The sequence below is a fragment of the Hyalella azteca genome, unplaced genomic scaffold, assembly GCF_000764305.2.
Source record: "Hyalella azteca isolate HAZT.00-mixed unplaced genomic scaffold, Hazt_2.0.2 contig13120, whole genome shotgun sequence".
Taxonomy (NCBI): Eukaryota; Metazoa; Arthropoda; class Malacostraca; order Amphipoda; family Hyalellidae; genus Hyalella; species Hyalella azteca.
Window position 1 is genome coordinate 30,655 of NW_025943054.1, and position 21,000 is coordinate 51,654.

The 21,000-nt window shown below is 39.0% G+C and overlaps 2 protein-coding genes across 2 annotated transcripts; one reads left to right on the top strand and one right to left on the bottom strand.

The window, feature by feature from the left end:
* The first annotated feature begins 3,089 nt into the window (after positions 1-3,089).
* LOC108670289 lies at positions 3,090-7,618 on the top strand. The gene is made up of 5 exons (XM_018157750.2): positions 3,090-3,543; positions 3,849-4,098; positions 4,556-4,636; positions 4,951-5,306; positions 5,532-7,618. Exons 1-5 carry the CDS (start codon positions 3,169-3,171, stop codon positions 6,996-6,998), a joined length of 2,529 nt encoding a protein of 842 aa, XP_018013239.1. The 5' UTR covers positions 3,090-3,168; the 3' UTR covers positions 6,999-7,618.
* A 1,358-nt stretch (positions 7,619-8,976) lies between these two features.
* On the bottom strand, positions 8,977-18,254 carry LOC108670291. Its single transcript, XM_018157751.2, has 6 exons — positions 15,954-18,254; positions 13,793-13,932; positions 11,194-11,342; positions 10,542-10,739; positions 9,781-9,855; positions 8,977-9,490 (listed from the first exon to the last, which is right to left on the bottom strand). Exons 1-6 carry the CDS (start codon positions 16,957-16,959, stop codon positions 9,295-9,297), a joined length of 1,764 nt encoding a protein of 587 aa, XP_018013240.1. The 5' UTR covers positions 16,960-18,254; the 3' UTR covers positions 8,977-9,294.
* Positions 18,255-21,000: the final 2,746 nt, after the last annotated feature.

Genomic DNA, 21,000 nt, shown 5'->3' on the forward strand with positions numbered 1-21,000 from the left:
AAAAATATAACTCAGTACTCTCTGCAGTGAGTGACCTGTCTCTTATACACATCTAGATGTGTATAAGAGACATGGATGTAATGGACCATCATGATTCCTGCCTTCCGGAACGTAGCCTTCAATACTTCAAGCCGTCCGTATCTAGGCCGTGGGTCGAACCAGCCCTCGGTCGAACGGCCACTTGTCGAAGGACGATAAATTTTGGAAGAGAACTATGCTATCTGAAACCTAACCTCAGATGCGGTGAACGTAAAATAACGTAATTTAACGAAGCCCGAAGTCATATTCGAAAGCCGAGTGGTTCACGGCTGATTGGTGGACGTCCGGAGAGATCTAAGGCGTTCGATTCAGGGCTTATTGGTGCACAAAATTGGTGGTGCACGGCTGCAGTCCCACACTCAGCATTACTATGAGTATAACTACTATGCGTTTCCTTAACATTATGTGAATCGCGGAGCCGGCGGAGGATAATCATATGTTTGCAGAAGGATGCCGGGCAGCCATTGACTCAATCAAAGCCTCAAACGCACTAAACATGATAATTGACTAAAATTACGATCTACTCTTCCAAGTCCTATGCAGCTATGCCCACGGCCCCAAGATCAGCTGTCTTGGCAGATATGGCATAATTACCAATAGCCGTGACACAGCTCTTGGTCACTGGAAATTTGAATATTGGCCTCAGAATTGCAGGTCGTTTTTCCGTATATACGTATAACTCGCAAACGAAGGCAAAAGCGAAAAAATTGTCACGAGCTACGGAAACATCACCGTTGCGTTGGGAGGTAAGGTATTTATATACAAAGTTTCGCTCAAATTTGTTCAGTATTTTAGAAAAAATTTCTTGTTCACTGCGAATTTAAGCACGTATTGCTGTTTTAATCACGAATGAGGCTGATATGAAAAAAACTCGCGAACGTAGGCAAAATCTAAAAATTTTCACGATCTAAACATCACCGTTGGATAGTTTGGAATGTATATTAAATATTTCGTTTAAATTTGTTCAGTACTGTGGAAAAAATGTCTTGTTATGGGTGTTGGCGTGTTGCATAACGTAATGTTTTTTTATGGTCGCTGTGAATACGTTTAAGAAATTGAACTTTTTGTTAACATACGATTGTGAACTTTACATTTTTACTCTGGTAAAAGAGCGTTTATGCAGCGTGTGTGACCGATGTAAAGCAGCTTTCACGCATGGCGGCAAATACCGCGCGCGTCCAAAATGCCGCGGCAGTATTTACCGCTCAATCTTTCACACGAGGCGCTTTTTAACGCTGGAATCTATCAGTCTTGTATTGCAGTTTTCTGCACCAACAGTCCATCTCTATGTTTATGTAACAATATTTATATATGAAAATATATCTCTGTGTGAGAATAATCTAAATACATCTCTATGAAAAAACCTATATATTGTATGGAAAATATATCTTTTATGAATTATGTCTCTATCACTTTCTATAAATATATATATATATATATATCAATGTATATCTCTATGTTTATGTAGCAATATTTATGAACCGATATTTGTGTAACAATATAAGTCTATAATCTATCAGTCTTGTAGTGCTGTTTATTCTGCACCTAAAATACGGCCCCATTGTCTGTACCACACTAGGATGTTGCGTCAAAAACCGCCTAGTGTGAAAGATTGCATTTAATGCCATTGCAAGCTAAACTGTCGCGGCAAATCTACCGCCGCAGTTTTAGCAGTACACACGCGGGTGTAGCGGATCTCGCTACATAGCACTTATATTATGCATAACATATCTCTAATTTTTATGTTTCTCAAACTAGCACACTATAACTAAGTTTCATGATTCTTGTACTAACATTAATATTAATACTTACAATATACATTATAGTCGTACATTTTAAATCATATTAAATAATTATAACATCGTCACGTGAGTTTCGGAGAGAGCAGCTCAGTCGATGGCAACATTCATTCAAGGCCTAGTGAATTCTTGCTGTGCACCTATTACATTAATTTTCATTCAGTGAACCAATTCAGTTAACTACCTGATTAACTTTCATTCAGTGAACGTATCTCTGGAACAATCAGTTTAGCAGTTCAGTGTCACTGCGAGCCTCAATATCGTGTCCGGATAACTTCACCACGGTGTCTGAATTCGCCACGCAACCACGAGCACATCACCAAGCCGAGCACATCATCTTCATCACCACATCACCGAACAGGTCACGTGAGCTATGCCAAATAAATAAAACTCATCAATTAATTGTGTGTTCATTTCTCAACCAAATTCGTTCTGCCGATCCCTATGTTTCTGTCTGTCCCTTGGCGAATAATTCAAGTTAACTAGCTAGGCCATTCAATTTCCTGATTGGAGTTATTAACTTAATGTGGAGTGGCAAATAAAACCCCAACACGGGCGTCAGGCGTCAAATTCTACGCAGCGGTAGAAGCCGTCATGTGTGAACAGCAGTGCACATTTCGTATGTCCGCTAAGGTCCGGCGGTAAATACCGTCGGAAGCTGGCGGTATTTACTGCCCTGTGTGAGAGGGTCCTAGAGGTCGTGACCGGAGTTCAGTACGCACCCAATTCCAAGTGCGAATTTCGGCACGTATCGCCATATAATTCACGAATGAAGTAAAATTAAAAAATTCGTGAGCTAAACATCACCGTTGGTCCTAATGAATACGTGCACCAGTTTCATAGAGTTACGTTCATTACTTTAGGAGATATTCTTTGTTCACTGAATTTCGAGATCAGCCGTAAATTTGTCCGAGACGTCTATGGACAGTAATGGACTGCCTCATGGGGTTAATTCTCAGTAGTTTCAGATAATATTAAACGCTCGAAATACTAATAGACTACAAATATTAGGCAGAAAAATACATCACTCATTTCGACGTTACGTTCGAAATGGATTTGAAAAGAAATGGAACTTCAAATGGTAATGAAATGAAATAGATCTAGAATATAATATTAATTTTTTCATTTGATTTGATACTATTTTCTTTACATCAGCAGGAAAATAATTCCAAAAGTTTTTGCAAACGCTCAAGACGGAAGAATTTTGATTCACCGCAGCACCGAAAATGTTAATGCGGATAGTAAATACAAACAAACATGAGCTTCCGGGCACACTCGCATAGTAAACTTTGGGAAGAAAAAAATTTTTAGCAGCTTGACAGAAAAGAGCATGAGTGAGGCGGGAAGTTTTTATACCACCGTGGATATAGAAGGCAATCACCTTCATGCATTATCAGCAATTCCTATGAATGATGAACTAGCTGAGGCTGAACGAGATGTTCTTAAAGAATTTGTTGAACTATGTCCACTTGATGGAAAACATCAAAGCAAGCGAAAGCTTCAAGGAAAACTGGCTACGGGGAAAAGAATGAAAAAACTCAAGAGGGAGCAACAACCTCCCAAAGAATTTAAAAGAATTTCTTGTAAATGTTGGTTTCACTGTGATAAAATCCCTGAAGATGCTCTACGAAAAGTTTTTGAACAGTTTACTAAAATGAAAACCTGGAATGAACAAAGTGTTTTCATTTCATCTCTGATTTGTGAGGTTAGTATAATTTTATTTATTATTGTAAAAGAAAGTGCTTCTGTTTAGTAAACAGTAAACAACATTATACAGAGTTTGAAAAGTTTGATTGAATAATGTAGTTTTATTCAGCAAATACTTGGATGATTTTTTTTATCATAAACATTAACACTAATAAAACAGTACTACTATCCAGTCTTAGCACTCTTAGGTCATGATGTTCCAATCAATTGCTAGCTAATAATTCCATTAATATTTTATTATGAAACATATGTAGCCTATTTAACAAATTCATATCATAGTTTATTATCTCCTTGTCTTGCTAGGGTCCTGTCATGAACCACCGCTGTTCAGATTTAGACAAGCGTCGCACTAAGAGCATGAAGTACTACCTTGGGGACTACCAGGTCTGCAAGAAGGTGTTTGCCACAACTCTTGGTATTACCATGTCTAGGATATCATACCTGATTGATGTCAAGAAAAAAGATGGTATTGTATTTCCAGACAAACGTGGAAAAAAAATCCCTGCAAATAAAAAGTTGAAGAATATGAAGAAAAATTCATCATTTTCTCATGGTAAGTTGTTTCAAATAGAAATTGAGTGTGTTTCATTATATGTATCATAATGTATGGAGTACTGCAATTTGATCTGATTATATATTTTTTAGTTAAACTTTTTAAATTATTTTGCTAACTTAGGGCCAGGAGAACAATTTAATTAAATTGTATAGTTTTATAAATGAAAAACAAATGAATGCAATGAAAAAAAATAACTTATTAATGTTCATTTTCATTATCTATCCATCATGAAACTTCTTGTTTGTTAAAATTCATTTCTTCCCATTACTTTTTATTTTAGCATAGCCTATTTATATGTTAAACAATAGGAACTCTATTGTTTTCAGTATAATTATTTTAGTTTGATGTTAGGCTATGGCATTTCTTGATATTAGATGAATATCTCCATCAAATGATAAGGGATGTTTTTTTCATATAAAGCTCTGCAATTATTTCAACAAGTTGTTTATGGCAGGTGTGGTGGAACGTTCAAGCAATGCATCCAGTGGAGTAGCTAGTACAGTTGCATCTGCATCAGGGCTGCGTACATCTTCTGGTAAATTTGGCATCATAATTCAAAGTGGAATATCTTGTATTAATGTATTATTTAACTAATTTTTTGTCTTGAAAATCTGTATCAATTTGAAAGCTAAAAGAGAATTTATTTATTCATTTGCATCTTATTGTATCATAAATTATGTACAGAAAGTTGGTTGTAACACCAATCATTCATATTCCTACACTGATAATAAGTATTAATAATGGTTTCTGAAATTAGATCCCTGTTTTTTTACTTACTTAGTATTATGATTGTCTTAGCAATAGAAACTTTTTGACTTGTGTTAATGAAATGATTTTGGTTCTCTTTAGATGATTACAATACTCCATGTGGAACGGTCTTTGCTCCTGGAATGTATCATTTGCTTGACCCAAAGTCTGGCATGGAGACAATGATGGCCATGGCACCAAAAATAGAGCAGGAAGTAGATAATGAAGATAGCATTGACCCAGGCAGTTTTAGGAAACTCCTGCGACAGAGAGGATTGTCCTATGTATCACGACAAGGCAAGCTTGTTCCACCAGCAACGTTCAAGTATGAGAGATGCTACTGCACAAATGAGTGCCACACACTTCCTGAGGAGGATAGACAAGAAATTTTTGAGAATTTCTGGCTTTTGGGAAGCTGGGATGTGCAGAGCGCCTTTCTTCGTTCTCACATGGTTGAAGTGAGTGTATTAACTTTCATACTATAGTGGGATTTGTTCATTCCCGTCTAGATAACTTTGCTAGTGTGTCATGTTTAATTTTTTGCTCTATGCTTTTGAACTTGAGAAATAAACTATTATATATTTATACACACCCAATGATTCAGATTTGGAATAAATCAATGCTAACACCTTTCTTCATTAATTGAGACATAGAGGCAATATTCTGTTTATTTACTTCTACAGGTGCCAGTGAAAGACAACCCTAAGACAGCAGCCAAGAAGCGCCGCACACGCGTGGTCCACTATTACCTCAAGGATACACGGGTCTGCAAGAAGACGTTTGCTAACACGCTCTGCGTCACACAAAGCCGCTTGGATTACCTTCTCACTGCTAAGTCCGCTCCTTGTGGTTCCCTCATTCAAGATATGAGAGGACGCAAAGTTCCTGGCAATAAAATTCCTGATATAACTTACACTAAAATATACGAATTCCTCTCAAAATTTCCCAAGTACAAATCAATGCATTCGAGGGATAAGGTGTTTTTTCATTCAGATCTCACAAAGAAAGAGCTGCATCAAAGGTTTTGTGAAGAATATCCTCAAAATTCCATAAGTATGTTCATTTTTCGCCAAGCACTCAAGAGGTACAATATTGAAATATATTCATTTGACAGTGACAGCTGCTCCAAGTGTGATAAATTCAGCAATACGCGTAAAGCCAGTATTTCTTTTGAAGAGCGAGTGCTACTTGCTGAAGAGTCTCATTATCATGAGCAGAAAACAACCGAGGCCCGAACTGCTCTCAAAAAATGCGAAACTATAGCTCGCTCTGATCCACGGCATTTATGTTTCACTTTTTCCTTAGGTAAAACTCAATGCTTGCCTCATTTAAGCGTGCCGATCGCCGTGTGTAAACGAAGGATGTGGCTCTTTAACCTCGGAATAAACGACCGACGAGATAACTCTTCATACATTTCCATGTGGTCAGAAGTGGATGGGAGATGTGGCTGTGATGAAGTCGCTTCATCACTTTTAGAATATCTCAATCGCCGACCCTTAAACAGCTATTCTGCCATCAGCTCGTTCTCTGACAGTTTTGGAGGTTCAAACTGGAAGAAAACATTTATTGCTCTTCTAATGTATGTGTGCGGAACAAGCTCCATCGAGTCGTGGACTCACACATTTCTAGAGTCTGGTCACAATCTCCTTCCAAATGATGCTGATTTTGCAAAAATTGAGAAGAGCAAGAAGCTTAAGGAAAATATTTATGATTACGACCATTGGACACTAAACATGATGGAGTGCCGATTCAACGTTCTCCACATGAAGGGTCGGTTCCTGAAGGTTTCTCAGCTGTGCAACCTTCACTCATTCCGAGAAGTTGACTGCTATGGCGAAGCGTTCACATGGCCAGAGGTCAAGTGGCTGAGAGTGAGTCGTGCTAGTACAGTTATAGAATTTAAGACGTCCTTAGTGCCCGAACATCCAAGTCGGTGGGTGGATCTTGGCAAGGCGCTTCCTAATGAACGGGTCGGGGCTCTCGAGAAGCTCCACTTGCAGCCTATCAAAATATCAAAGGAAAAATACATGGATATTCTCAGTCTAGGTGAATACCTACCCACTCCTTCGTACAATTATTACAAGAATGTTCCTCACAAGGACAGGGATGGAGGAGTCGAGCATTTTCCAGGAGAGGAAATTAGAGCGTAGGAAAGTGTTCAAATCATTGATTTAGTACTGTTTTCTGTGATATATCATTCTAATTTCCTCTTTATTTGAACCTCAGGCACACTAACATGACATGTTTGAACCTTTAATTGCGATTGACTTGCACGATCAGCTAATAGCGCCAGGTTTGTATGACGTGTAATTGCAAAACCGGACCAATGAATGGACTAAATGTTAACGATGTCTTTCAAGCATCAAGTTGTAATATGCTTTAAATGTATTATTTATGTTTTTATGTAAATTAAGTTATTGTTTAGATAATTCTATGTCTAACTTTTTTAACTTTCCTTCCATTATTTTACTAGGGCAGGACCGCGAGAATCCCTCCGTGTCATATTAATTTTATCGGGATACTCACTTGCAGTCAAATCATTTACTTACTATATGCCGGATAACGCCGCTATTCTCTGCATTTTTTCCGTCAGCTACTGTTGGTCACAATTTCCACAAACATGGTTATTTCGTCGGCTACTGTGGGTCACAAACATGATTTTTCCTTCGGCTACTGTCGGTAACAAACATGATTTTTCCGTCGGCTACTGTCGGTAACAAACGTGATTTTTCCGTCGGCTACTGTCGGTAACAAACATTGTTTTCCGTCAGCTAGCNATTTTTCCGTCGTCTACTGTCGGTAATAAACATTTTTCCAGCGGCTACTGTCGGTAACAAACATGATTTTTCCGTCGGCTACTGTCGGTAACAAACATTGTTTTTCGTCGGCTAGTGTTGGTTACGACCATAACCTAGATTTCGAAGCTTTTACTGAAATTGTTCTTTAGTATCCCTTTTGTGGTTTCAAGTTCCAATGTTTAATTTTCTACTTCAATTATACATAATTGTGAAAGAGATCTCATCGCTAGAAGTTTGAATTTTTTTTTCTCGATCTTCTTCTGTCCAGGTGTATAATTGACTGTACAAACAAATTCTGTACGCAGTATTTATTCCTACAATTATTTCTAGCTTTTCTTTTTATATATTTATTAAGATTTTTATACGTTAAATAAGTGGTATTTTGTCATTTAGGAGTATATTTTTCGGTGCGAGTGTGAGCGAATATGTATTCCTGGGGGCTTACATTTCACTGTATTATGTACGGGGCTTCTGTGTTACCAGATTTGGATGAACATGACCTACTTTAATTGAAGAGGTAAACTCTGAAGTCCGTCGAAACAAAATTCTGCGGTACTCAAGTTACGATTCGTATTAATGTAATACATACCGGTACGTAGAAATGAATCTTACTTCGCGTAGATAATGATGCAATTTTGTCCTTGTAGGGGTAATTTTCACCTTATTTCATGCGATCAGTGCTACGTGCAGATAGTATGTCACTATTTAGGCAATATCACCCATTCGTTTCTCTAGGTGTGCATTATTGTCTTAGCCTACTTCTTTCATAAAGCTAAGTTGTGAACAATTATTTCCAAGCGAACTAGAATTTTGTGAGTGATGAAGTATCTTGACGTGTTGTTGGGCGCGGTGCTCACCAGCTGAACATGGTAATTAAGCATTTCCTTCACTCGTAATATAATTCACTTCCAAGGTTTAAAAAATTTATGATTAATTTACACATTCAATTTTTCGTGTTTAGAATTGAAGATATTGGAATTGCCATTCCTTGGTGAAAGATGAGAGGAAAGGTTTGGCCGTATCTTACGCTACTCTATCTACTCCTCAATCAATTTTATTCTCACTAATACTTTGTACAGGATTGTCAAGATTAATTTTTAATTGAATTAACGGCGGACAAAAACGCCGTGGATCAGACACTAAATAGATTTCATTAAATAAACATTATCCCCATGATTGTTTCTTGCATATAACATCCCATTACTTCGCTTCCATAAACGATGATCTACTACTAGACTGCCGCAGCCTGGTCCTCGTCTCGCATCTCATTTCGGATTTCATGCAAGTCAGAACGCTGAATAAATTAGAACAATAGGAAATAATACAAAACTTGACAATTTTTTTAATACTATCATTAATATAAGCGAGTAGATTGTATATTTTTCGCCTGCCGACTGACGGAGACTCGCGTAACTGGAACTGCCTTACTGGAAGAAAATTATATAAATTTAACAACTGAGAATCTTCCGCAAGCTGATATATTTGTGCGATTCCCTGACTCGTGAGACGCCAAGATGACGTCGTATAAATACATTGTTAATCATATTTCCTATAAAGTGGCTCACTGAATACATAGATTGCTTATACTGCGTTAAATTTGTACAATTAATTAAAATTTATAATAATGCTGACTAATGCGACGCGACTTTTATATGATCTTATCACCAGCCAGCGCACACTGACAGGTAGCGCGGCAGTTCTTGAAGCGCTCGACGCCGTGCGCGGTTTTGGTGTTGCACAGCCACTCGCTCCACCTGTTGGCTAGCGTGCCGCAGTTCGCCCACAGGTCCGAGAACGGGCATCTGTTCGTGCACATCAAGCATTGACCCTCAGCGCAAACCGATCTGTAGGAAATTATTTTATTGCAGTTATATTTATAATGTGCCAGACTATAAAGAATAAACCCTTGAAAATATGTTTTTAAAATAAATACGAGTACGGCTTTACGTGCTTCTTTACACAGAAAATTATTATACTAACCATTCGATCTAGCTGAAGCCCACATACTCCAATAGTTAGATCCTTAGCACATAAAGTTGGGCGATCTGTCATGTCTTAAAAGGACTTATGTTTCCGGTGCTCTTATTAATTAGAGGACAAAAAGGTCTTCAGTTATGGGATAAGGGCACCTTACCTACAAGCTCTGGGACACATCTCGCACGGTCGCCCCCTCGTGTACGGCTCCGACAAGCGGCTTGGGTCGTTGCCGCTGCAACAATATCACATACAAGGTATTATTAAAACATATATAACACAATATATGTATACAAGGTAGAAATGCACTATGTTAAGATTTGACTATAGTAAAAATTGTTGCACTGAGTCAGGCTCGCCCGTTTGTGTCGGGAAAACCGCGAACGAAAGTGGGTCTGTACAAAAAGGGACGGCAACAAAATCACAATATGCTGCAACACAACAACAGCGCTGTAGAAAAATGCACGAAAAGATTCGCACTTTGGTTTTGAAAGCAAAATTTGTTACAATTAACGTATCACGGGTGGCGGGAAGTCTCAAAAATCCCACCGTGCTTGATCAGAAAGGGAAGCAACATCTCAGATAGGCATTGCGATGTACGAGATTGAATAATTGGCAGTGAAAGGAAGTTTGCACATTAATGCAGTAGGTTCAGTCCGCAGTCGAAAAATAAGCTGTCGTTTGTCTACGGGAGGCAGTGTACGAAAAAAAAACTTCGTAGTAACAAAGCATAAAATCAATAAAATTATTGAAAACTAGGATGATTGAAAGGTGCAGACGTAAAAATGGGAGGCACTTACAGAAAAAAATCAGCCACAACATGAAGCGCTAACTTCCGCGAGTACGAACACAGGGCAGTAGTTGCAGACTATAAAATGTACTAACGCAGGGCAGTAGTTGCAGACTATACAATGTACTAACGCAGGACAGTAGTTGCAGACGTATCTGTGGAAGGTTGTATCGTTGGCAGATGAGCACTGTGAGTGAGCACACCCCAGACGATGTGAGCTGTACCACACGAGCTGCGTGTAGGACCGAGCTCTATACGTCAGGTTGGTCATGGTGCTGCCGAACTGGAAGTAACGTCGCTCCCTCCACCACGTGTTGATAACCTCACCCCTTAAAAAATGTCATGTTACTCCTGTTCAGTAGTTATGCTCCAATTTAATCTCTAATATGACTCGAGAAGTCGGAGCTCTTTCACAACTTTTATTCATTTTCTGCTTCACGCACCAGGATTCTTCAAGGATGCTAGCGCCATACTATCTACCAACACAACACAGCACACCAGCACCACTTTACCCGTCAACACTACACCACACCCCTACCAAACCACACTCACCAACACTACATTCCATCCACCAGCCCTACACCACATTTCGCACACAATACACTCGTAATGCAAAATTCAGCAGCACCACACAATACGCCAGTGTATTGTGTCGCACTCCGCTACCAAACACATTACGCAACAGCTCCACATAACACAACGCTCCGGCATCCATCAGTAGCACACTGCATCACACCACGCCTGCTACCAGCACCACATTGCATACCACAATGCGGCCCCCACCAGCGCTTCCTACGGCGCGACACCAGCACGTTCTGTCCGCACGTGCCGTAACGAGGAGTCCAGCGCTCAGGGGCGGCGTGGCGGCCCCGATGGGCGACGCAGGCCTCGGCCCAGTGCCGCGCCTGGCTGGCTGCGGCCCCATGCCAGCTCTGGCAACAGATGATTAAGGATCAGAAGGATGATGGAGGACAGTGTTAGGTGTTAATTGCATGTGGCGATTATGGTGATCGGGCGCAATGTTGGCGTCGATTTTATTCTGGTGATTATAGGATCAGGCACAATATTAAGTGCCAATTGTATTGCGGTGTTCATGGTGATCGTGAGCAGCGTTGCGTGTCAATTTTACTCTGGTGATCGTGTGCAATATAAGGTGTAAATTTTAATTTGGTGATAACGGTTATCAGGCGCAATGTTGTGTTGATTGTATTCTGCTTATTATGATTACATCTCGTAAGTTGCTAGTCATTTGTATTCTTCTGTTTAGATGATCACACGGAATAGGGTGTTCCAGTTGTATTTTGCTGATAATGAGGATCAGGCGCAAAGTTGTGAGCCCATTGTATTTTAATCGTGTGCAATACGTATTGTGCGACAATTTTCCTCTGGTGATTATGGTGGTATTTTGCAAGTTGCCTGCAATTATATATATTCTTCTGATATGATTACGCGGATTGTCCTGTTTCAGTTGTTGAGGCTTCTCGTGCACATCTGATTCCATCCCTTAATTAATGCTGTATTAGGAGGTGTCGTCAGGAGCCAATGTCGTTCAGTAGACAGAACGTAAATAGACCCATGACACTACGCAACCTTTGAATACGCTTTCGTTTCGGATTATTACCTCTTCGGAATTTACCCCAGTTCCTCCGATGATTCGGTGAGATAATTATGTTTGGTGTCTTTTTTTCGTATGTTATATTCTTGAACCATAGTGTTGAATTATCTGTTTATCTCGTATTCCAAAATTGTCGTGTCTTTATGTGCAGAAACTCACCATCAATAAACCTGATCAAAGTGTCTTATTATCAATATATCAATAAACCTGATCTTATTACCTTTACGAAACTTTGGGGAAACCTTTATAGACTTAGTTTCGAATCATCGGAGGAACTGGGGTAAATTTCGAATAGGTAATAATCTTAACGAAACGTATAGCGAATTCAAAGGTTGCGTACTGTCGTGGGCCTAAATACGTTCTGTCTATTGAATGACATTGGCTCCTGACGACACCTCCTATTACAGCATTAAGGGATGGAATCAGATGTGCACGAGAAGCCTCAACAGTTGTATTCTGCTGATAATGGTGAAGTTTTGCGTGCCTATATACAGGGCAACACGGTGGGTTGCAGCCATTGCTGTAGGAGTGTAGGTAAATCAAGCGCTGCTCTCACAGAACGTTCTGACGCCAGGCAGCGAGTGAATCGAACCTGAGGCACGACGAACGCTCCTCAAGCAGGACGTTTGTGGTGAATTTTATACTTCATTTATGAGTGAATTTGTGTCCATAATGAATTCGTTTACACATTTGTACGTTTTCGAGCCAGGTATTTCAGATTATTAACAAGTATTTCGATACAGAAATCATTGGAAGAACACAGTTTGAACATTCTTTTACCTGGTAATCACGTCGTTATATTGATATACTATTACAAATACCAGTATTACAACACTAATATTGTTTATTTCACCTTCAAGGCAAAATTTAAATTCATGGGCCAATGACTAGAGAAAGGGGAACGGATTTCTGAATAAATATACAGAGTATAGTCATGTATACGGTAAGACTTTTACGAGTAACTTGTACTAACTTACTACAGAGTGATTCACGGAAACTTACTGAATTTAAAGCTTAATAAAAACATAACTAGTGAAGATATCTTTACAATATGTATTTTATTTAAAAAGATATTGCCTGAATTTTTGCATCACTTAGTTTTAAAAGTGGCATCGGACATATGACGGTCCATATTGTCAATGCATTCAGTTAGTCGATTTTTGAAGTTCCTTTCAACTTGGTGAATCACATTGACGAGTATGTTGGCGATGGCTTGACGTACGTTGACCTTGGACAGTCATTGTAAATAATTTATTTAAGATCCTCCCGTCTCTCTTACATTCACACTTCCACTTGCCCTAAATGTGTTTACCCACGTAATTATCGATTTCCGATCGAACCCAACCTGAAGGACGAATACGGAACAGAGTACGGAATGCTCGTTGAGTACCGGTAGCTAGCGATGATGAAACGGCCATTTGGAAAGTACGCCTCGACAGCAAAGACACGCTGTTCTATTGTCCGATGCATAGCGGCAACTGACTAGGGGGGACACAAAACCTCATGACCTACCATATGAAATACTCCGCGTTCTTTTCCTACAACACCTTGCTGCTTGGTGCAAAATACAAGGAAAATGAAGTTTCTGTGAATCACCCTGTACGACCAGCATGTAGGTGGGTTAATTAAGGGGTGAGACTGCCGGGGCAAAGTGCACAAATACAGCAAATAACAAGTAGGGGTTTTAGGACAAGCTCAATGTACGCATGCTACAACTAGCATAGAAGCACAGAGGGGCGGTACTACGTAAGTACAACACCCACATACTACAACTAGCATGTTGGCGGCAGGAGGCAGGACTTTGCTCCTGAGGAGGTTGTGGAGGCGGACGATATTCCTCCGGACGTCCACGTGGCTAGTGTCCAGACGGACGGTTGTGTCCTCGTCAGTCTGTAGTGCCCACGGTCCTGTCAGCAAGCAATGGAATTTACTGACAAATGTTAATAATATGCGTTTAAAAATTACTTTTTACTAACACTTCTGAACAATCCAATGTCTTGGATGTTACACATGTACAACGAATTTCTGATTTTATTTTCAAATACTAAAAAAATTATTTTTCAAAATTTTTTTAAGATATAAAATTTTGTAAATTTCCTAAATTATTTATTCTGCCAATTGATTCATGCATTGTCTCTGACTTTATGCAATTGTGCAAAATTTCAGATCAATTGGACAGGTCAAATTGTGTCATATATGGATTATAAGATTTGTAGCAGACGAAATTATTTTTTGAATTTTTTTAATAATGAAAAAAAATTAATTTATAAAATTATTCATTCTGTCAATTGATTCATGCATTGTCTCCAATTTTACGCAAGTGTGCCAAATTTCAGATCGATTGGACAGGTAGAAGTATGTTAAATATCAATTATAAGATTTGCAGCAGACAGACAGACAAACAAACAAGAAGTGAAGTTAAAGAGAAGTGTTGTAAAAAGTAATCACACTGAGAGACCAATGCAACTTAGTAATAAGAACTAGTGACCAATGATGAAAAGTAATAAAACCTACATACATACCAATGTTGAAAAATATTTAAAACCTACCAACCGAAGTTGAAAAGCTATAAAACTTAGTGACCAATGTTAAAACGTAATAAAACTTAAAAACCACCTTCTCATTACTCGCTCACGTGACTTCTAATTACTGTAAATACCTACGTCATTATCACTTGACATCACTGACGTGGGAAGCAGCAACATCCCTAGGTGAAAACCTAGTCGTAGGGATATATAGTATTTTAAGTGGTGAATACCTAGTATTTTCTGTTCTGTAAAATTTTTCCAGAAAATACTAGGAAATCATTCAACAGGCAACTCTTCTCAGTTCAATTCAGTTTGCCCCAAAACGTTAGCTCTTACATAAAATACGGTGGGAAGGCTAGAATTTCTGCCAACTAGACATCGGTATAAGAAGTTAAGTATTCGAGACTGTATGAACATTCATATCTAAAATTTTTTACTGAATATTCACATTCGATTGGAAATAAATGTTCAAATAGGCCGGAACCAGGTTATGATACCAGATAAAACAAGCTTCATGCAAATCCAATGGCGCATATAAGATAGAATGAGAGCTTCAACGTAGACATATAATTAAGAAAATAATGAAACTCACGATTTGAACATTTCCGGAACGTATCAAGGTACTTACCAAAAAACATCATTTAAATGTTAAAAAGTACCCTCAAGCAATATACAGTGTAAATAAACATAAAAGCTCAACTCAAGAGATAGAGTGAAAGATAATTATTTTGAGTAGCAAGATACACGGACATGACGCGACAGGTAATTGCATTCGTATCATCGCGCCACTCTGTCATCAGCCAGAAAGTTCGGTAATCTGACATCATGAGCTCCGATTAGAAGATACGTAAGCCACGCATGGTTGTGAATATTGATGCGACAGAATATATATATCACAGCAGGCAGCCAACATGTCTGCTGCAATGCACCTGTGCAGTGGTTGTTGTTAAGTAATGCACCGAGCCGCCAACAGATAATGTACGGTACGTTCGTTGAATTAATAATATGTTAGGAGATTTATTAAGCTATATTTTTCGATGAGCAGCATACACGGTTTAAACTACAGGCCGTGAAGGTTACAACTATGATATGTACACGTACACGGTACCACAGAGAGCACATTCACAAGAAAATATTTCGCAGACGAAAGCCGTAGATTCCTGATGGTTATATGGTACCTAATCACAATTTATAAGGTACCTATTCAGCATTCCACTCCTTTCATGAAAAATTTCAAAAGAAAATCTCACCATAAGCAAAATATTTACATATTGTTTACTTTTCTATAGCTTTTGCAATAGAAATGTGAACAACAACAAAAAAATACATTTACATACTTTATTGAGGCAGAGTTAGAAAAATACATTTTCTTTTATGTGGACCGAGACAAATAAGCTTACCTGGCGAAATGGTCGTCTCCACGCCCTCTAAGAAGTAGTCAGCGCTTGAATTATCCTTCCAGTCGAAATAATCCGGACCAAACTCATAGTCGTCGTCGTCTGTTTGGTGCAAATCAAATTCAGAGTCAAAAGGGTCTCCGACTTCACTTTCAAATTCGTCGTCGAGATCCGTTTTAGCTTCGTGATAGTTGTGCACATTAATATAAGAGTTAGCAGCGTCAGTTAAAGAGTTTGATGAAATCGGCAAAGAGGCTCCAAGCTCCTCGTCAATTTGAGTGTTATCTTCAAGTCGCGAGGCGTCGCGATTGCTCGTTTTGAGTGGCGCTGAGGTAAGCTGCACATTCTCGATGAAGCTAGGTGGGTTCACACCGGTTTGGTCCACGTGTTTACGACGCTGACCTCTAGTGCGCAACGACTTCATCTTTCCCCTCATAGATTTTTTTCTCTGATTCCCTTCCCTGTACTTTGGATGTTTATTCAGGTTCTTCTTCTCACGCTTATTTTTTCTTCTGTTCTTCCTCCTTGCTCGTTTTCTTTCAATCCTCTCTTTCCTGAGTTGTCGCTGTCTGTCACTCCTTCTGCCTCCTTTTCTCCGCCTAAAGTTTACATGACTATTGGATGTTTTCTCGCTTTCACTTAGCGTCGACTCTTCGCTTTCACGTCCGACTTGTCGTTTGCCACCTTTGAGCTGCCTCGGAACCGTGCGTTCCTCCTCCAGCACATTGAAAACCTTCTCTTCTGACTCCTGATACAATGGCCGTGGCTGGAGAAATGCAGCAAATGGCAGAGGCGTAAAAGCGCTTCTTTCAATCGCAGGCAATGTCTCGACCCCCAGGATGCTCACTTGGCGATGGCTAGCACCCACAGAAGCCAGAGTGTCGCGAAAGGCTGCACGGGGCGAACAGTTGCGACTGTTGGTGCCATTCTTGAAGCATTCTTCTCGGCGCATCTGCACCGAACAATCACTCGACACAAAATAAAATATCAAAAGCACGTACAAAATCATTGCTACAATGAATTTTCTAAATCATGGAATATTTTCGTGCTCGATGCAGCCATACATGGCTACAGTTATAGTTAAGAAGAAGTTTTTTTATCCCCCCATAAAATCAATTATGAGTATAACTGAGCGAGTACAAACCATAAAAAGAGAGTTACATTTGATCATCAATTTGTAACATAGAATAGGACTAAATGATGCCTTCTCTTCCTCTACATCTACAAGAAGCTAAGCGGCACGTGAGGTCATTGCGCATATGCAAGCAACCCTCAGCATGTATAAGCATATTGCTGCCTATCAACAAGCTCGACAGCGGCATAAACCATCCGATCTCATGATAGAAGCTGTGGAGGATTCGGTCGAAATTGAGCCACTAAAAAGCTGCAATAAAGCGTCAATTGAGATTACCTGCATTATAATAATCGGCTCCATAGAGACCAAGGATAATTCCACGGTGCATCTTGGTATGATTCACTGGCAAATACAAAACTTATTACACATAAATTTTATTGCACAAATAATACATATTGAGAAGCCCTTGCAAGAGATTAGGCTGAGAGATGCTTTTGGCACTATAAGTCCAGTAGTCCACCATCCAATTATAATAAAGTTAATAAGCGTAATAGTAATTGCAATGTTATTACACAGCAATGAGCAACGAAAAAAAAATACAATTAATGAACAACCGACTAAATTCATATTATGACCAGCCTAGAGGGACAGTATCTGGCAACCATCTATTAAATTGAATAACAGCAAAATGTATATTACGTTCAAGACGCGGTAAATACTTGTTGGGAACTCATGTACACTTATAGCGCTCCATGTACACGTAAAAGTTTAGTCAAAGCCAAATAAACACCGATTCACTTTGAACAAAAGTTTAAAAGTAACAGTAAAAAGTGCCTCTTAACAAAAGTTAAAAGTATTCGAGAGACACCATTGCATGAGTAACTGCAGAAGCGCACTGCAGCCCAGCAATAACATCATGACTGCGAGGGAACTGACTGCTGATAAGGACAAGTGCAATGTCACCACCACACGGGTGCAGGCTGTGTCGCTGCATTACTGCGATGCTCGCTTATCGGTACAGGAAGCTGCAAGTGTGGGCGTGTGTGAACGCTTCAGCGTGCATGAGTGTGCAGGGCCTAGAGGTAATAAAAGTTGATGTAGCTGGGAATAAGCGATCAATGAGCATGTAAATGCACGGGCTAGAAACTGAGTATTTCAAAATAGCGCGACGCAGCTTAGAGTAAGTTATGCAAGTCTTGATTGACCGTGGCTCAATTTCAGCGGTTGACTTAAAGTCTAATTTTCTTCAAATCGCTTAGTTTCTTACTCAGGTTAGAGAAAGAAAATCTCAGATATAACGAACATATTAAACTAACCGTCAAGTATATGGACAGTTGAAATGTGAGATGTAACACATGCCCAGAGCCTGCTATGTATCAGTAATTAATTTCTGGTAATTCAATAAGTGAATAACTAAATCCACGTTTAACATAATGAAGAAGCACAAATTTTAATCCTTTAATGCTGGAATAACCATGGTTTCTAAAACACATCAATAAAACAATCACTTAAACGCAAAGTTATTCGGAACGGGATTGATAACATTGTCGTTAGGCAGAGTAGCTAATAACCGCGGTGTTCACGACAAGCAACGCAAATCCTCAACCCATAGCGCAAAGGCTCAGACACACACCCGAAGCTGCATGAACGAGTACTAGCCAGTCTGTTTATATTGCCAAGCGACAAGGCTGACTGACAGATGCTTGACAGTTTGGGGCTGGGAAAAGATCGAAAGATATAGAGCGGGAAAATGTCCTCGCTGTACACCCGTTAGTCATCTCCCGGTAAGCCAGGCGTTCCGATTTGAGTCACTGAGTGAAACTGGTTACGCTATTAATATTATGCTGTCTGCCACGGTTGCCACCTAACTTATGGTTTATCACGCTTCAAGTGTGTATACGACTTCGATTCTGTTCTGATTCCTTACATGACACGATGACGATGTGAATGATCATTGAATTATCCACTCCTTTCTTTATATTTGCAAGAGCAATAATCCTTAGGAGTAGGGAAGAACTCAATGAACCGCATATCATATGAAGGAGTCATATTCATAAGCAACCATGATGCAATTAGACTAATTACATGCATGCCCCGCAGCACGACTGGGCGGCTAAGCACTCAGCAGGTTGGCTGAAGCGACAAGCGCAAGCACAAAGGGACAAGTTGAAAGCATCATTTGTAATAATTGGGATTAGGACAGTTTTATATCTACAGATGCTTATATTTTTGAATGAAATATTTCAGAAAGAATATTCGTTCAATTTGTTCCTAAAATTAAATATAATATAGCTTGGGAGTGCAAGCAACAATTTGGCCACCATTGCGGCATTGCCCGATTTTAACTGTCGTTTGATATCAAACGAAAATAACAATAAGCCAGATTCTGTTTGTAGTCTTACTGTCCTGCCATTATTCCCATCTTATAATACATTGTAATTAAAGACTTTCAATTATATCGTACACGTAGTTTCAAAACTCATTAATCACAAATTACAATAACAATCCCGAGAGTCTTAGATCAGCCAACTCAGAACGCACGTTGCGTTCTTACACACGTCCACCACCCGCAACAGCTCAATGAAGACTGGGAGTGCGGTTTGTAACTTTGCATGGACCATGGACCACGTCCCGTCTCAGTCCGGAGGCGATGCATCTTGCTTGCCTGGAAGTATCGATACGGTATCTGCGTAGAAAATTTTTTCAGCACATGGGGTCATCGAGGCCGCATTCTAAGTTTGAATATGTGTTCCCTTATGCATGTTTCACCGGAGTCCATGCGACTCGAAAAATATTTGTGTAAGCCAACTACCACTTAATAATGTTGTTACCATTCGGTGCCCAAGCATTTTCTTCGCTAACAAGTTATAATTAGAAACAAAGATTTTGATACTTTTTACAACACTTCTCTTTAACTTCACTTCCTATTTGTTTGTTTGTCTGTCTGCTAAAAATCTTATAATCGATATTTAACCCACTTCTACTTCTCCAATCGATCTGAAATTTTGTCCACTTGAGTGAAGTCGGAGACAATGTACGAATCAATTGAAATAATATATAATTTTAAAAATGTAAATTTTTGTTTAATTTAAAAAATTGAAAAAATAATTTCATCTTCCACAAATCTTATATCAGTATTTGACACACTTCTATCCATGGTTGAATTAATACATTTTAATTCAACCATTTAATTCAATTGTAATTCAAATTTAATTATTAATTAATAATATTAATGAACACAATTAATTATTACATGGTTGTATTAATTCAACCATGCTTCTACCTGTCCAATCGATCTGAAATTTTGCAGCTTGCATTAAGTCGGAAACAATGCTTGAATCAATTGACATACTAATAAATAATTTTGAAGATTTAAATTGTTTTCATATATTAAAAAATAGAAATTCATTGTAGATGTGTAACATCGGAGACACCGTATTCTTCAGAAGCGTTGTCTTTAAAAAGTAATTTTAAACGCATATTATTTTATTCGAGACACAAGAAGCTTTGTCCGGATTTGCGAAACAAATCGAGATAATCTTGCATATTATTTTGAAATCCAGGACGATACTAATTAGAGGCGTCACGGTCAAAATAATAGCTTACCCATTACCATAAGTACAATTCATAATAAATTTCACATACATGTGAGTAGCCACCGCTAATAAAGTAAACGAATTTCATGATACCGATTATCGATAAAACAACACATGGCAGACCAGAACTGCAGAATCCCAAGGATCACGGGTGAGGGTATCCATGCTACGTCCGTCACCCACTGATGCAGGGAGTGGCTGCCTAAACCGACTCGCAAACTCTTCGCAGTCAGCAAACAAGAGCTGCGTCCTTTGTGAATATTTCTTAAATATCTAGATTTAACAGTAAGTTTTGACAAGTTCTGTGTGCCGGACGCAATATCGCACATCTCTTCTAAATTAGTTCCCGCTTAAAAGCTGAGCGCATCCAGCTTTCACC

Coding starts and splice junctions, on each gene's coding strand:
- LOC108670289 (XM_018157750.2), top strand. CDS start 3,169: ATGAGTGAGGCGGGAAGTTTTTATACCACCGTGGATATAGAAGGCAAT. Junction 4,099..4,555: donor AAATTCATCATTTTCTCATG/GTAAGTTGTTTC, acceptor TGTTTATGGCAG/GTGTGGTGGAACGTTCAAGC. Junction 4,637..4,950: donor AGGGCTGCGTACATCTTCTG/GTAAATTTGGCA, acceptor GGTTCTCTTTAG/ATGATTACAATACTCCATGT.
- LOC108670291 (XM_018157751.2), bottom strand. CDS start 16,959: ATGATTTTGTACGTGCTTTTGATATTTTATTTTGTGTCGAGTGATTGT. Junction 13,933..15,953: donor GGAGACGACCATTTCGCCAG/GTAAGCTTATTT, acceptor GCTTGCTGACAG/GACCGTGGGCACTACAGACT. Junction 10,740..11,193: donor TCGCGCCGTAGGAAGCGCTG/GTGGGGGCCGCA, acceptor ACATTTTTTAAG/GGGTGAGGTTATCAACACGT.